The sequence below is a fragment of the Mercurialis annua genome, linkage group LG2 (genome assembly GCF_937616625.2).
Source record: "Mercurialis annua linkage group LG2, ddMerAnnu1.2, whole genome shotgun sequence".
NCBI classification, from domain to species: domain Eukaryota; kingdom Viridiplantae; phylum Streptophyta; class Magnoliopsida; order Malpighiales; family Euphorbiaceae; genus Mercurialis; species Mercurialis annua.
In genome coordinates, this window is record NC_065571.1 from 6,717,317 (window position 1) to 6,731,334 (window position 14,018).

General features: G+C 29.1%; 2 protein-coding genes across 3 annotated transcripts; one reads left to right on the forward strand and one right to left on the reverse strand.

Moving 5' to 3' along the window:
• The first annotated feature begins 1,522 nt into the window (after positions 1-1,522).
• On the forward strand, positions 1,523-3,235 carry LOC126670479 (glycine-rich RNA-binding protein 2, mitochondrial-like). 2 transcript variants are annotated; one of them, XM_050364220.2, is made up of 5 exons: positions 1,523-1,630; positions 1,994-2,121; positions 2,217-2,285; positions 2,601-2,707; positions 2,784-3,235. In XM_050364220.2, exons 2-5 carry the CDS (start codon positions 2,004-2,006, stop codon positions 2,913-2,915), a joined length of 426 nt encoding a protein of 141 aa, XP_050220177.1. In that variant the 5' UTR covers positions 1,523-1,630; positions 1,994-2,003; the 3' UTR covers positions 2,916-3,235. The 2 variants fall into 2 exon arrangements, with proteins under 2 accessions (XP_050220177.1, XP_050220178.1); XM_050364221.2 differs by having other exon boundaries at positions 1,537-1,630; positions 1,997-2,121.
• Positions 3,236-9,441: 6,206 nt separating this feature from the next.
• On the reverse strand, positions 9,442-11,341 carry LOC126668816 (UDP-glucuronate 4-epimerase 6). The gene has a single exon (XM_050362008.2). The coding sequence runs from the start codon at positions 11,189-11,191 to the stop codon at positions 9,806-9,808; it is 1,386 nt and encodes a 461-aa protein (XP_050217965.1). The 5' UTR covers positions 11,192-11,341; the 3' UTR covers positions 9,442-9,805.
• Between the last annotated feature and the right edge of the window lie 2,677 nt (positions 11,342-14,018).

Consider the following 14,018-nt stretch of genomic DNA (forward strand, 5'->3'; position numbering starts at 1 on the left):
CAGGATGTAATCTACTATATCTAATATGGTTGGTTTGCATTTACTTATGACATTTATTATTTGGCTGAGTCGACATAAATTTTTGAGATAGAAATATGGGCAATAATTAATATTGTTGCATGCAATTTTACCGTGAATTGGTGTTTACGTACGCCATGTTGCCCGACCAACCCAGGCCTCCATTGCCCTACCTTGGCTCTATCAATGTCAATTTATCATAAATGTGTAGAATATTAGTCATATTAACAAACAAGTGGGTCTGGCCACTCAGTTTTGAACCAAAATCGGTGGTTTCAGCTCAAAAACTAAATAAATACAATGAGAAAAGCTAGGCTACTCGGCCCACAGCCCATCCCGCGTGTTGGTCTCATATACACTTTGAGATGATCCAAAGAAATAGAAGGCCCATGCATTCTCCTATGCATAAATTGATTAAGAAAATTGTAAATTAATTTCATATGTGGACTTTCTTTTCTCAAAAGTTAATTTATTAATTTTTTTTTGATTTTTTACAGTTTATAATATATAATTTATGACTTAGCTTGTTGATTTATTTTACAATAATACCCTTTCTAAAAAGATATGTGTCGCGACATTGTTTGGTGCGTCAAGCTAGTCAATCGTGTTAGTTTGTCAATTGTGTCAGCTTGCCACCACATAAATATTTTAATGTATTATAAATACATTTTAGATATATATATATATAATATTTGTCGAATACATTATAAATACGTTTTATAAACAATAAAGATATAGACAACTTCTCTTTTTTACTATATGTTTAATTTTTTAATATGTGAAATGCATATTCTCTAAAGTTATTTGAATCGTTCATGAAATTTGTTTTTTCTATATGAAATAATCAAATTGTAAATATTTTTTTTAAATAAGTGTGAAGTTATGATATATGTTAGATATATATTTAATATATAATTTAAAATAAATTACTATGAACCCTCTCATATATATATATTATAATTCACACTTTTGTTTCTTCCGTTTTAAAAATTAAACGATACAGTTTTTCATTTTTATTTCATCAACGATTCAGTCCCTCTATTCATTTTAACTTTTTTTTTGGGTCAAATAGATCCAAAATTTATATTTTCAGGTCAAATAAGTCACATGAGCCAATTAGACTTTTAAATTTACTTATCGGGATCAAATAAGTCTACTTTTAAGGTGTACAGTTTCAGGTTTACTCAATCTAAATTAAGAGAATTTTGGATATAATCGACACAAAAAGTTAAAATATACTTATTTGACTCTGGAAACACAAATATCGAGTCTAATTTACTTAAAAAGTTAATTTGTTTTAATTTTTTTGATTCAGAGACATAAGTTTTGGGGCCCAATTGGCCATTGTGCAAAGATAAACTCAAGTGAGCCAATCTTAGATGCACCTTCAATACAATCCTAAACCCCTAACGACACCTGTACATTCGATGACAAAAATAACTCATCAAACCAATCAGTCAAAAGTACAACTCTAAATCAAGCCACAGGCTAACCCGGCTCCCCACTCAGCTGCTTCACTAGTCTATAATAATAGAGATTTTTGTGAAAATGAAAATTACACTATTCAACTCTTAAACCCTAGCCGCTCCATTCTTCTAGTTTTTTCTCCAAGGTAATAATACTCTTTCTTTAAACCCTAATTTGTTTTTGCCTTTTAATTTTCAAATTAACGTTCTTATTTGTATCTGATGATCATTTGATAGCTAAGTAACCTCTTAATATGTCAAAATTTTAAGACTTATTGTGATGCGTTTTTGAAAACTAATTTATTTTTCTTAAACCCTGAATTTATAATGTTCTTTTTTTCAATTTTTTTGTTAATTAAGTTATTGCTTATTGATGGTGTTGGAGTTCTGTTTTGATCTTTGATTTTTTTAAACCCTAATTTTTTTCCCTTTAATCTTTGATTTTCTTATGCTTAATATTATAGCTAAATTAGTTTAAGGTTTATGATTTTCTTGTCTCTCTGTACCAGTAATATCGAAATGGCTTTCTGCAACAAAATTGGGGCTTTGGTGAGGCAAAGCATGTCCCAGAATGTAAAAGTTCCAGTTATGTTAAACTCTTTCAGGGCCATGTCCAGTTCAAAGCTTTTTGTTGGAGGTAATTGATAAATACCTGTTCAAATTACGTGTTCTTTTGTTGCGTTAGATTGTGCTATTGCTTATGTTTTTGGGTATTCTTATATCTGCTATTAGGTCTTTCGTATGGGACTACTGACGAGTCTCTAAAGGAGGCGTTTTCTGGTTTTGGTGATGTGGTTAGCGGTATGTTTTTTAACATTTATATTATCTTATATATAATAAGTATAGCTGGTTTTTTTTGAAGCCTACTTAAGCCTCTAGTTCCTTATTGTCTAAGGAGGTGAATTAGTGTAATTTGGCATTGATAAACAAAATGATATGTGCCATCAATTTTATCTGTATCCAGTTTAAGTCCCATTATTGCCTCCTGTCAAAAAGAAAGGAATTAACTAAAATATCCTGAGAATGTGCATGCATTTGCGTGAAGAAAAAACAAGTTGAAGATTAATGTTCTTTTTTGTCTTAATACTGATTTACATGCTGTGTTCTGATGTACAGCAAGGGTTATCACTGATAGAGATACTGGGAGATCAAGGGGTTTTGGATTTGTTGACTACTCGAGCAATGATTGTGCAAGCTCCGCATTGTCATCTATGGACGGCCAGGTGAGGATTAGAATAATAGAATGTTCTGAAAGATTCATGCGAGCTAATTGAATTGCATCTTATTCTTGTTCTGCAGGAGTTGAATGGGAGGAACATTCGAGTAAGTTATGCCACTGAGAGAACCGGTGGTGGTGGCGGTGGTGGTCCACGATCATTCAACAATAATTTTCGTGGGAACAATAGTGGCTTTGGTAATGAAGGTTTTTAAGCTGTTGGGTGCCATCAAGTGACTGGTTCTGTTGCTAGTTACTGCTTGTTTGGAGTCCGTGTGCTTATGAAATTTTCTTTATATGAAGCGTATCTTAAGTTTTAGCTTAAAAATATTTGATGGCAATTGCCTATTATAATATATGTCTTGGCAAGTGTTAATTTGGAGTGGGTCAATTTTAGCTGTGTTGCTATATAATTATATTAAAAAAGGCCCTCTGCTGCGATGGTTTCCATAATGTTTCTCTTGCTATGCGGCACATTTAAGCATTAATAGAAAATTTGTGGTGCTATCGACTCACAAACCTGAACATTAGCATATTTGGTTATCGCCATGGCTATTTTTGTTGTTTGTTTTTCTTATTGTAGGACTAGTTTCATGAACGTGCTTCAATTTTTCATTCAAAGATTTTGAATGTGGCATTTTCAATTGCTGGCGTCATAGGACAAATTGTGTTTAGCATAATCCAGTGGTGAGGGTGCCGGCTGAGTGTCATATTGTAGTTGATTCTGTGGTAGCTATAAAATAAAGATTGCATTTGGTATTCTTTTTTTATCATTACATATCTGAGCCTCTCGGAGTGAGGACTGTTGAGGGTCGCATTGCAGCTAAAGGGATTTTATTGTGAGAAACCCATGTTTTGGACTTATTGAGTCTTGGATTTTTATTTGTCGCTTGTCATATTCGGCATGGTGTTATGTAGTTAAGGGTGTAATCCAGTCACGATGAAATACTGCCAAGTGTAGCTAGTTTGTGTAGCTTGAACTCAATACTTAATGGAGTCGGTTTTGAGTATTTTTTGAGTCGATTTTGAGCAACTCTTAAGCTGGTTTTATTTAGTTACATCCCCAACTGTGTAGTGCACTAAAAGCCTGCAAAATTAATAGTGATATTTAATTTTTCCCATCTTACTAAAAGAATAAACCAATTTGGTGGTTTCTTTTTTGCTAATGTATGTTTTAAATTTAGGTTTTAAATGTCTAAAAGTATTCAACTCTCTCGACTTATTTATTTTATTTAAATTTTTAAGATCATTAATTTTAAGTTATTAGTTTCATTTGTAACTATTTATTTAAATTGGAGTGGACGAAAATTTAGATGTGTTCCATATTTAGAAGTGAGGAAAAAACAGAACCAATTTGAGAAATGGAACTGCTTTAAAGTTTGTTGTTTGGTTTAGTTATACAATGAGAATGGTTGGGTTCGGTGGTTAATTAGATAAAACTTAAAAGTTTGGTGTTTAGTTTCGCTTGGACATTTGAAAATCAAATAAATTTGAAAACTACATTTGAAAAAAAATAAATTCAATATTATTTTATAAAAATAATACAAGTATAAATGTGTTTATATTTTATGGTCTTTATTTTTTTATTACTAAATCAATTAATTTCATACAATGTATACATATACTAATAAACATATGTAAATTTATTGGATACCAATTTTAAAATAAAATAAGTACAAAGTAACTGTAGTTTTTTAATTTAACCGGATTGAACTTTTCAGTTCGATTTGAAAATCTTTCAAATTAGTTTAGTCATTGCTCAGTTTCTAACTGAGCTAACTGATATTCACCCCTATTCATATAGTTTTATATTGTTCCAATATATTCTTTTGCCAAGAAAAATTCTAAATATAAATCAATATGATATGTATACTAAATCTTTTCTTATACTAATTTAAATAAATTACTAAAACTGAAACTGCTGAAAACTAAAATGATTATCTTTAAGAAAATGTTATACCAAATAACATATCGCTTGATCAAATTCTTTAAAAAAAAATCATCAAAACAAAATTCTTTTAAATTTTTTTCCGATCCATTTTATTCAATAATTCGGTCCTTGTTAATTTTTTTTGAAAAATATCAATTACATCAATTTCTTTTTATAATTTATGAAATATTAATTAATTAATTTAAAATAGATTAAAATTAATGTTAATTTCTCTAAATTAAATTATTGAATAATAACAAAATATTAATCAATAATTAACAAATAAATGAAAATTATTAACTAATATCAAAAATATTGTAATAAAATGCTTAATTGTTGAATTATTAAATTCACCAATTGTGATACTAATTAATATAAATAATCTATTTATTAAACTCATCAATTGTTACTAAGTAACCAAATGTGGTAGGGGTGAGCAAAATAACCGTCCGACCGAATTAACTGACCGAACCGATGAATTTCGGTCAGTACGGTTTTGCTAAAATGGTTAATTCGGTTAATTGGAGTTGTATATAAAAAATTTCAGTTATTCGGTTATCGGTTCGGTTTTAATTTTAAATTATCCGACCGACTGAATTAATCAAAATTTTGAAAGTTTTTGAATTTTTTTATCATAGTTTGTCTGTTTTAACCGAACTGACCGAATCTACTGATTTATTCGGTCGGCTTGATTTTGAAATTTTTTCTATCATATTCGGTCGGTTCAGTTTTCGTATAAAAAATCTAATTCGATCGATTCGGTTATTGTTATTCGGCCGAACAATTAATTCGGTTAAGGGAGTGTTGGTTCGGTGTCGGCCGAACTGACCAAATGCTCACCCCTAAAATGTGGAGATAAAATTAGAACAAATTACTTTGAGACCTCCATATAAGTCATAATCAATATTTTTGTACATCTTGTTTTAAAATCAAACAATATAGTCCCTTATTAATATTATTATAATTATTATTATTATTATTTCCGTCAATGAATTAGTACCTCTGTCCATTTTTTGTGTTAGTAAACTAAGTCAAAAGATCAAATTAAAAAAAATTAATTAAATTCTTAAATTTATATTTTTAATGTCTCCATAAAAATCATATTATTATGAGAATTAATGGGTCAATGACTTCGAATTATTTTAATATTTACTAATATCAAAAATATTAATGTAGTATTTTTTAGTTTTAAAAACTAAATTTAAAAATTAAATTAAAAAAAATTAAAAAAAAAGAAGTAACAATTAAATAATTTAAATTTATCAAGCTATTGAATTTTACTCACTCCTTCTCAAAATAATATTCCTATTTTTAAAAACACACATATTAATAAATAGGGGTATTGGTAAAATATACATCTTAACGTTTCAAATTTATAGCGATTTAATCCCAATATTCAAAATGTTACAAATAAATCCTAATCTTTTCTATTTTTGCATTTTGTAGTCCCAATTCATTTTTCGGCAAATTTGTCATCTTTGTTAGGCTGCAGAGTGTAAAAACGCAAAATGTTAAAATTTCATTTGTAACGTTTTTAAAATATTGGTATTTAATATATTAATATATGTTTCTAATATAACTGACACGTATCAATTATATACATATACTATAAATTATTTGGTTTGCTATGAGAAATACTGTTTCAGTACATCTGTATAATTTAAATCATCTACCTCTTAATTTATTTGTACTTGAATTGCATACGTTTGACGATCATAAAATCTATTATTGGAATTCTGTTATATAAATCACGACATGCCCATCATCCACAATTTCTGAAACCATTTAAGACTCATTAAATTTAACATATGTTCTTATTCTATTTTTCAAGCATATAATATACATTCAGCTACTGAAAATATATCGTCGGTGTATTATCAATTATTTTCTCATAATATAAAGTTTACACGTGGATAAAAATGCATGTAATAATAGGCTGGCAGTCCACAAAAGCACATTCTTTTGGTCAGCCAATCCATAGATTCTTATGAAAAATGGAGTTTTAAAGTCAGCAATTGATGACAATTTCACAGCTAAGCCATTTTGGAAATATTTATACTTCAACGCGTTTTATTTCTGTAATTTACTCTGCTGCCACAAATCAATCTTCTTTGTTTCATCCTTTTTTGTCTTCCATTTTATACAAATATCAATTTCTCCATATAGATAATTTACATTAAAGATTATTTTTATTTTATCAATTAATATTTTGAAATTATTATTATTTATCAATTGGTCTAAAATTTTAACCGTTAGCTCAAATTTTGGATCATGAGTATCATGCGGCTATGAGTGTACACTGATACTAACCAAATTAATCAATCGAAATAAACTAAAGTTTCAGTTTAGTTATATTTTTAGTTAATTCAATTTGGTTATGGTTAAGAATTTTGAGTATTTCTGTTAATGTGACTTGGTTAAATTTTAGTAAATATGTTTTTAATTAACCAAACCGACCTAATTAACCAAACTATATACATACATGATACTCCCTCCGTCCCACTCTAATTGACAAAATATGGAGTTTTTAGTGTCCCATTCTAATTGACAAAACTAACATAACTATAATTTTATTCTTTAATTTTCCATCTTTACCCTCATTTAAAACCATGTCTTTTATGGAAAATAGTGAGCATTTAATGAAAATTTGACTAATATACTAATGGCATTGATTAGCTCCATTATCAATAGAAGGGTATATAAATAATTTTTTATGTCATTTATTAGCTTGTCTTGGTTATTGAAATATAGTTATTTTGTCAATTAGAGTGGGACGGAGGGAGTATTTAATTTTCATAATCCTAGCCTGTTGTTGACAAATAGTAAAATGTCAGCTGTACAGATGTAAATATCATTGTCTCACAAATTCTGAGGCTTATTTAGGAATTCCAAGCTAGATTGAGTTGCTGATTACGTTAATGGGTTACATCTCCTCAATTCTTGTACTCTAATTTACACCCATGTTTCTTTGGGGATCTCACAGAATTTCATATCTCCTAGGTATTAATTTCAGTTTGAATCTTGCATTTTAAATTTTTAGATTTAGGGTTTGTGTGGTATCAATAAATATTGAGATTTAGGAGTATATCATATGTATCTTACAAGCATAATCTAATAATTATCCAATTGCACAAAATATTTATTTATAATATCAATTTTGACCTAACTGGGTAATCAACTTACAATCGTAGCCAAAAAAAGTGTTTCTAAAAAAAAGTCAATTTGTTTGAATTTTTTATTTATTAACGAAATTAAAAGGATTGGTTATAAATACTATAAAAGTAGTATAATTATATTTTCCTTTAAAAAATAAATAGTCGGTTATAATTAAATGTACTTATTAGAATTACGTTAAAGTTGATATTTTTTATAAATTAAAAAAAAAGAAAAAATTAAATATTTTTGAATAATTAATCCGTTTAAATAATTTAACAATCACAATTCAGTAACTTAACTAACTGCTAGATTCAGTTATTTTATTTTTGTTATGACTTGTTCGATAATTTTTTGATATAGTGAGCTGTTAGGAACTGTTAGATATGTCAGTGAAATCTGACCGCTACTAACGTCTTCATTTTAAAACTTTTTCTTTGAAGCGTTTGGTGAGATTTTTTTTCATGAATCTTAAAACAAGTTGTAAAATTAAATTGGAACTGTAATAAAGAAAAATATACTAACATGTTTTACGTGAATAAATAGTAGTTGCATTTCGTACTTCCAATAAATGTTAGTTTTGCTGGCCAGTAAATTTATATACATCTTTGGCTAGACATTTGCTGATGGGGAATTACAGCAAAGCCAAAAAGAGTTGATCATAATCATAAAAATTCATTTTGTGGAACAGTATTATTAGGAGTTTGCAAAAATCGAAAAAAATGAATCGATAAATTTAATTTAGTTCGGTTTAATAATATATAATCTAGTATTTTAAATTCAGTTCTTTTTTTAACATAAAAAAACTATTTAAATTTTAGTACAACCCAAACCAGAAAAGGAGACCGAACTGAAATTATTAACCCGACCAACCTATTTAATTCATATTTTTTATATTATAATTATATTCGATTTATTTCGATTCAAAACCATATACACACTCCTTAAGTGTGATAGCCATGAAAGTTGGGACAAAGACTAGTGGAGCAATTTGACTGAATAGTGCAAAATCATGTGCTTTTTTATCTCCAAAATAAGATCCCAACTGTACCCATAGAAACTTCCATCACCTCTCAATTTTTAATTTTTGTTCTTATGTATTTTTGGTAAATTTATTAAAATTTCTTTAACAGTATCTAAAATGGCAAATAGCTTTTTTGTACCCAGAACCTGAAATCATTACCTTGCATGATTGAACAATTTTTTACCTCTCTTTTCATTTTCATCCCTTTCATAATCAATAATTGAATCGTCAAATTTTTACTATAAATCATTTTTTAATTTCCTCCATTTTCTATTCGATTATTGGGGTTAAATAGTGTTGCAGTTAATAAACTATAATTTTTTTACAAAACGGCTACCGACTTCTTATTTATTTAATTCTAATAATGAAACTGATCTTTTATTAACGGATTGCTGAAAATCTAACTTTTCCACAAAATTAACTTGTCAAACATTTAATGATTGTTATTCGAAATAAACACATTATCGTAAAAACGAAAGTCTGATTATCAAAATATAATAAATAAAACGTCGGTAACCATTTTTTTTTTAATATCTCCATTATTGGAACTAAAAGCATCTCTTTGAAATCTCAAATCATGTTCCCAACTTGCATATAAACACAAAAAAGAAAAAATAATTAAATGAACACATAATTAAAACCCACAAATCTAGATGTCACCATTGTTGTTCAATCATAATTCTTTTTTTTTTCTTTAAATATTGAATTTAATGGTTGAGATCTACATCCTTTCTAGCAGATCTCCCCCAATTTTATTACAAACTTCACAGATCTACAACCATAATTTCCTCTTTTTGTCCTTGATTTTTTTCTTAATTCACAATTTTTGTTTTGGTATAAAATCTATTTCTATATTCTACATAACCAACACCACCGACAATAAAAAAAAGACCATTACAGCAAAATACAGCAACAAAAATAAAATAAAAGAAAACAGAAATTAATTTTATAAATTAATCTAAAAGAAGTAAAGAAAACAAACTTGAGTATAGTAGACCTCAATCTTGAACATGGTGATCACTAATATTGTCACTTTCCTTTTTTACCCTTGATTGAATGCCGTAATATCCGACATACCACTTGACAAATTTTCTCAATCCAGTGCTCAAATCTGTCGTTGGTTTGTACCCGAAATCTCTCAATGCCAAACTTACATTAGCGTGAGTAAACGGAACATCCCCATTTCTTGGCATTTTTATTACATGTTTTTTCGCTTTTGTATTCAACAAATTTTCCAAAATTGACACCAATTTTCCGACAGGAACCGGTGAAGTATTTCCCAGGTTGTACACTCTTAATTGAGCCGGCCCTTTCTTTTTCCCGCCGCTTCCCGTACTTTTCTCCGCCGTGTCCAGCGCTCCGATACACCCTTTTACTATATCGTCAATGTACGTGAAGTCACGCGCCACCTGCTTGTCGTCTTGCGTCTGATATATGTCGATTCCTTTTCCTTGTAATATATCCTTGGTGAAGAAGAAATAAGCCATGTCGGGTCTTCCCCATGGGCCGTATACTGTGAAGAACCGTAACCCGGTTAGGGATAACCCGTAGATGTGATTGTAAGTATGGGCTATTTCTTCGCCGGCTTTTTTAGTGGCGGCGTATAAACTAGCGGGTTGATCCGTTTTGTCGCTCTCGGAAAAGGGTACTTGAGTGTTTAACCCGTAAACGGAGCTGGACGAAGCCCAGACTATCGCCGGCTGGGGTTTAGCGTTCTTGGAAACTTCGAGAAGGTTGACGAAGCCGGCGATGTTGGAATTAATGTACGACTGTGGGTTTTGGATTGCGTAACGAACGCCGGCCTGAGCGGCGAGGTGGAGTATGTGAGTGAACGGAACTACATCGAAAAGCTTAACGAGTAATGCGCCGTCGTTTAAGTCACCCTCTACGATGAATATTTCATGCTTGTGAAGTAATTCCTGACGAGCTCTTTTCAGCGACGGGTCGTAGTAGTTGTTGAAGTTATCAAGACCAAGAACTCCGTCGCCGCGCTTTTTCAAAGCGAGGGAGCTGTGCGATCCGACGAAGCCAGCAGCTCCGGTGACTAAAATGGAGAACCCATTAGGGCGACGGGGAGTAGCGGAGCGACGGACTTGCTTCTCCCAGTTGGCGCCGCCGATAGCGGAGGAGGAGGAGGAGAAGAAAGCAGTGGAGAGAAAGCTGTGATGGTGAAAATGGCGGTGGTGGTCTTTATCGTGGTGGTGATCGGAGAGTGGAGGGTAATTGATGGTGAAGAAAAGAATGAGAACGATTGCTATGAGAAGCGTTGATCGGAAAAGAAGTTTGGAAGAAGCGTTGAGGAGTTTAGTGTTGTGGATTTTACGGATATAGCTGTTGTATCGTTCTATTTTGATGGTTTTGCTTGTGTCCGGTGGTGAAGCCATTGAGTATTTTTGTGTGAGTAATAGTGTTATGGCGTGTTTGGGAAGAGAGAAAGAGAAGGAAAATGTGGGAAGAGCTCTGAAATGTTTGTGATTGAGCCCTGAAAGTTTGTAGAGTGGTGGAGGAAGATTATAAAAGAAAGAGGAAAGAGAGAGAAGGCTATGGGGTGGGGTTGTTGTTGGTTGGAGAACACTTTGTTTTTTTGTTTTTTAATTTCTCTTAATTCTTTACTATGAAATAATAATAAAAATAATTATTATCAATAAATTAAATAGCAATATGAAAAACCAAATATTATTAAAAAATTATGAAAAATTATATTTGTAATTTTGACTATTGATCGATCTATTTAGTTAAAATGAATATATATAAAATGTGGTTGATTCAAAATGGACAATTTATATGAATTAACTTTACTATTCCATTTATTCAAAAAACTCTATAATTTTAATTGAACATATATTTGAATATAATTATTTTAATTTGTCAAATGATGGATTAAAATATTTAATTTTTTAAAATAAATATTTGTGAAAAGAAATAAAATTATAGATATATAAAATTATTTTTCTAAGAAAATATTATATATCATTTTGTTAAGTGAATTTCTAATCTATATATATACATGTTTTATTTGTGCACTAAACTAATTCAATATTGCTAACTTTTGATTTGTTAACATATTGATAACGTAGTGCATCATAAGAGTGAAGTAATATCACCGATATATAATGTCACTAAATCAAACAAATAATCGTACTCTAGACAAGTCTATCGAAATACGACATGTAGCTAGTATCTCGGTGGAGGGTACTAGAGGTACATAACAAGGTATTCGAGATAAAGCATATAACTAATATCTCAATATATCATAAATAGGGTAACCGAGATGAAACATATAGTTGGTATCTTGGTGCCTCATAAGTAGAGTGATCGAGATAAATCATATATTCAATATCTCGGTATACTTCATATCTCGAGAAACATGCGAGGCTAACAACTTCCGAGACTATAGAAAAATCTCTGTCACTCGATAATATCACTACATTGCACGTCTCTGACACACAACTTGAGGCATAATAGTGCCACCTCGGCTAATAGAAGGTGGAGAGCAAATAAAGAAAAGGAAAATCTCAGCAAAGTTTACATGGGTTGGTTATATAAACCACCTTATGTGCATTCCCTAAAGGTATTTCGTTTGATTTACCATTTTTTACTTTCTCTTATATTTTTGTTTTCTCACTAAACTGATTTGGGCACCGGAGTAGACAACCGATGAGGTTCATCGTTTTGACTTATGTTTTTTTTGTTCTTAAGTCTGGAGAAGTTCCGATAACCCGTTTGGTCATCCTGTGATTTATCATATATGATTGATTTAAATCTATGTATAAAGTAAATAACAAAATAAATAATTAGTTTAAAATAATATTTATTTATTTTGGATTTCATAATTTTATTGTTTATTTAATATTTAAATACTAGACTAATGAAATTTTTGATTAAAATATGGCTTTAATTAAATAAAATTAGAACAATGTAAAAGATAATAATTTTTCATATTTTAAAGAGAAAATTGAAATTGAAATTTAATTTTAGAGAATATTAGTAGTTTTTTTTTAACATGATCACTTATATTATTGATGTCGATGACCATATTAAAATATTAATACTATAAATTAGAATATAACTTTAGCCTTTATAAATAAAATATAAGCAAGTGAGCAATAGCTATCAAAATTTAATGATTGCATTGGTGTTTTCTTGTTTGGAATTGTAGATAGTAAAAAAGCGAAATTACAACAAAGATTAAAACAGCGTTGGAAAGGTGCCAGCTATTTTCTTTTGTAATAAAGATAAACCTTACCTCCCATGTGATTTTCACGTGCCTTTATGCAAATACTATATCCTCTTATAATACAAATTCTAATAATCCTTAAAGTATTCTTTTAGCATAGTGCTTAAAAATAAACTAGAATTTGAGGTTTTAAAAGTGATTTTTAACCTTAATTGGCAGTTTTTAGGTGGTCCTTAGGGTACTAAGACCTAACCGATTTTGCTGTTTATACATTAAAATGTACAATTAATAAGTCAATTATTCATATTCTCTCTGTTACTATAATTTAATAGATCAATTTTTATTTTTTCTCCAAAATAAAATTAATTTTTATTTTTTCTCTAAAAAAAATAGATCAATTTTTTTTTTGATATTTTGAATTTATTTTTTAACTAATTAAATTAGTTTTAGTTCATTAATTAATTAATTGTAGCTTAAATAAGAATATTAATTAATAATTTTTAATAATAATACTAGTAATTTTAATGTGGATTTATGAGCCATTTCAAATAGCTATTTGACAAGAGTGCATTAAAAATACGAATGAATCAATTATTAGTAAATATATTATAAGTATTTAGTATAATTTTAATTAAAATTTAACTTTTAATTTGTACAAATCAAATGAGTTTGTTAATTATGGGGAGAACTTATTTTTTATAGTTATTACATTTAAATCACTATTAATTATAAATTTATAGGTTTGATTTTTTTTTTTATAAAAATAAATGTGATTAGATCAAAATAAATATTATTTGATTGTTAATATTTTAAATTATACTATTAGTGCAAGAAAAGTAATATAAAAATTATTTTATTTATCTATCCCTCCGTTTCTAATTTAATTTCTGCTTAAAAGGATGTATTGGTCATTAAATAGTTGTCATTTTAGGACTATTAAATGACTTATGCAATTATATTTTAAATTTATCTTTATTATGAATCACTTCGTTAAATAGATAGAAAGTACTAGATTTATAAAAAAATATAGATAT